Source organism: Paramacrobiotus metropolitanus, unplaced genomic scaffold (assembly GCF_019649055.1).
Source record: "Paramacrobiotus metropolitanus isolate TYO unplaced genomic scaffold, Prichtersi_v1.0 Parri_scaffold0000001, whole genome shotgun sequence".
In the NCBI taxonomy this organism is placed as follows: Eukaryota; Metazoa; Tardigrada; class Eutardigrada; order Parachela; family Macrobiotidae; genus Paramacrobiotus; species Paramacrobiotus metropolitanus.
In genome coordinates, this window is record NW_026570221.1 from 363594 (window position 1) to 365755 (window position 2162).

The following is a 2162-nucleotide window of genomic DNA, read 5'->3' on the forward strand; positions in this document are numbered from 1 at the left end:
CCCGAACTTCATGGTGGGAATCCTTCATAGTGGAAAGCGATCTTTCCGCTCGCAAACTTGCGCTTTGCTTCCCCAACAAGATCCGTTTTATCGGGTACGAAACCGCGTTTGGCAGGAGGTAGACCAGTCATGGTATATCAGAAGAAAAGGTAGACTAACTAAAAGTGTCAGGAAGAATAATGAAAACGAGTTGGAATTAGAAGCCTGTATTTATATTAATCAAATACTCTAAACACCCTGACCACAAAATCCGGTTCAGCAAATTGTTGCTCAGCATTTTGCTGTTCACACTGAGCTTTATAAAACCGTAGAGTATAGAGCACACACGCACGTACGCACGGCTACACGCTAACCGAACAATGGACGGTTTTGCAAGTGCTTTTGGCCCTCGTGGGGATCCGCGCTATCCAGCCGAAAGTGTTGAGAATCGCATTGAAACATTTCGTGGTTGTGGGGTAAAATTACACTGGAAGTGGCGAAAGAGTACGCCGAACTGGGCTGGTACTGCACGGGGATCCAGCACCAGATCCGTTGCGTTTACTGCTGTGAGATTGAGGGAACATGTCTAACGGGCATCTATCGCACACCGTGCAAGAATCCATGCTTTGGCAAAGCGGTTAAAGATAACTTCCACAGATGTGGGTGGAATGCAACGGGGTGCGGATGGATTACGATCAGGACAACATTGAGTACAACCATTCACCCCAAACAATCCCGACTGCGCAAAGTATAACACCATGTATGCGCGGGCGTTTTCCTGACGATAGACCGTGGCCCGAAGACAAAAAAACACTTGGTGTACAAACTGGCCGAAGCTGGATTCTACAACTGCGGTGAGCTTCACAACAAAGCATTTTTTGGCTATCAGATCGACACAAAAAAAACAACGGTTACGATTACTGGTCGAACAGTTAAACCAGGCGAAGGGGGGTGGGGGGCCCCGTTGCTCGCTGCCGACACATTTGGCTAATGTGTCGGACGGGGCAACGTCGACCGAGCGCTTCGCGCTTCCGGTCGCCCGTTGTTTACAGGACAATGGGTTTTTTATTATTATTATGCAGGTCTTGCTGTGCCGGGTGTTTTGGTATGCCCGGATGCTGTACGCTGTTTTTACTGCTACGTGTTCATTTCTGGATTGCCGCTGGATCTGGAACCATGGATTGAACATGCCCGCCAATCACCAGCCTGTGCATATCTGATGAACGTGAAAGGCAAACGGTTCATCAACGATGTTATACGAGCTTGCAAGTCCCCTGTTACCGACATTGGAATACAAGGTGTGTTTGATCTGTTGTCACTTTTACTTTTTGCGTAATATTTTTTAATAATATTATGCAGGTATGACTGTTTTGGAAAACAAAGCACGGCTCGTTGGCTTCAGTCAAGACCAAATTGATGCCGCTAAAGCTAAAAAGAAGGGTCGTTTCTATTTTTGGGAGGAACTGGAAGAAGCGGTGGAGTTCCATAACGCCGATTTCCTGGAACAAAAGCATTTTTTGCACTATGCCACCGAAGTACCCGTCGGAGACGATGCCCGCACCGTTGAGCAGTTGAAATGTAAAATCTGTCTGTCGCGGTATGCCAACACGCTGATCAGTCCGTGTAAACATCTGGTCATGTGCGGACAGTGCGCCAAAGCGACCCTAGACCGTGGAAGCCTCTGCCCGTACTGTCGTCAGCCTGTTGAAGCCGTCACGTCACTTTATTTTACTTGATGCATTTTGCTGTTCTGGAAAATTGTGTGTGACAAAATGTTGCACTGCAAAATGTTGCAGTTGCATTCTGCTGATACTATATAACTGCAATACGTTTATTCTGCTTCCTTTTTTCTCTACTTGCTTTCATTTGTTGTGGATTCTTTAAACGTAATGGATAATGGATGACCTTAATGCTTTTGATGGCGAGGCTCTTTGGGATAAAGTTTTAGGTGACTTGGAAATTCAGCTGCAGGACTATAATGTTCTTACCACTCCGGCAACAAGTGCTTTGGGTATAATTAAACGCGAAAACTTTTGTACAGCTGTTGAAATGTCAATTTATTGTAGTAACGCAACAACAACAACAACAACAACAGCCAGAACTACACTTTCAATCAAGCCCGTGGTCTCCACCACCCATTCAGCCGATTTTTAAAGGTTTAGTTATTTTTATCATCTCGTTCA

At 45.7% G+C, this 2162-nt stretch overlaps 1 protein-coding gene across 1 annotated transcript; it reads left to right on the plus strand.

Annotated features, from left to right (window-relative positions):
- The first annotated feature begins 636 nt into the window (after nt 1–636).
- On the plus strand, nt 637–1715 carry LOC129589400 (baculoviral IAP repeat-containing protein 7-like). Its single transcript, XM_055484195.1, has 3 exons — nt 637–727; nt 1062–1277; nt 1339–1715. Exons 1-3 carry the CDS (start codon nt 637–639, stop codon nt 1713–1715), a joined length of 684 nt encoding a protein of 227 aa, XP_055340170.1.
- The last annotated feature ends 447 nt before the right edge of the window (nt 1716–2162 follow it).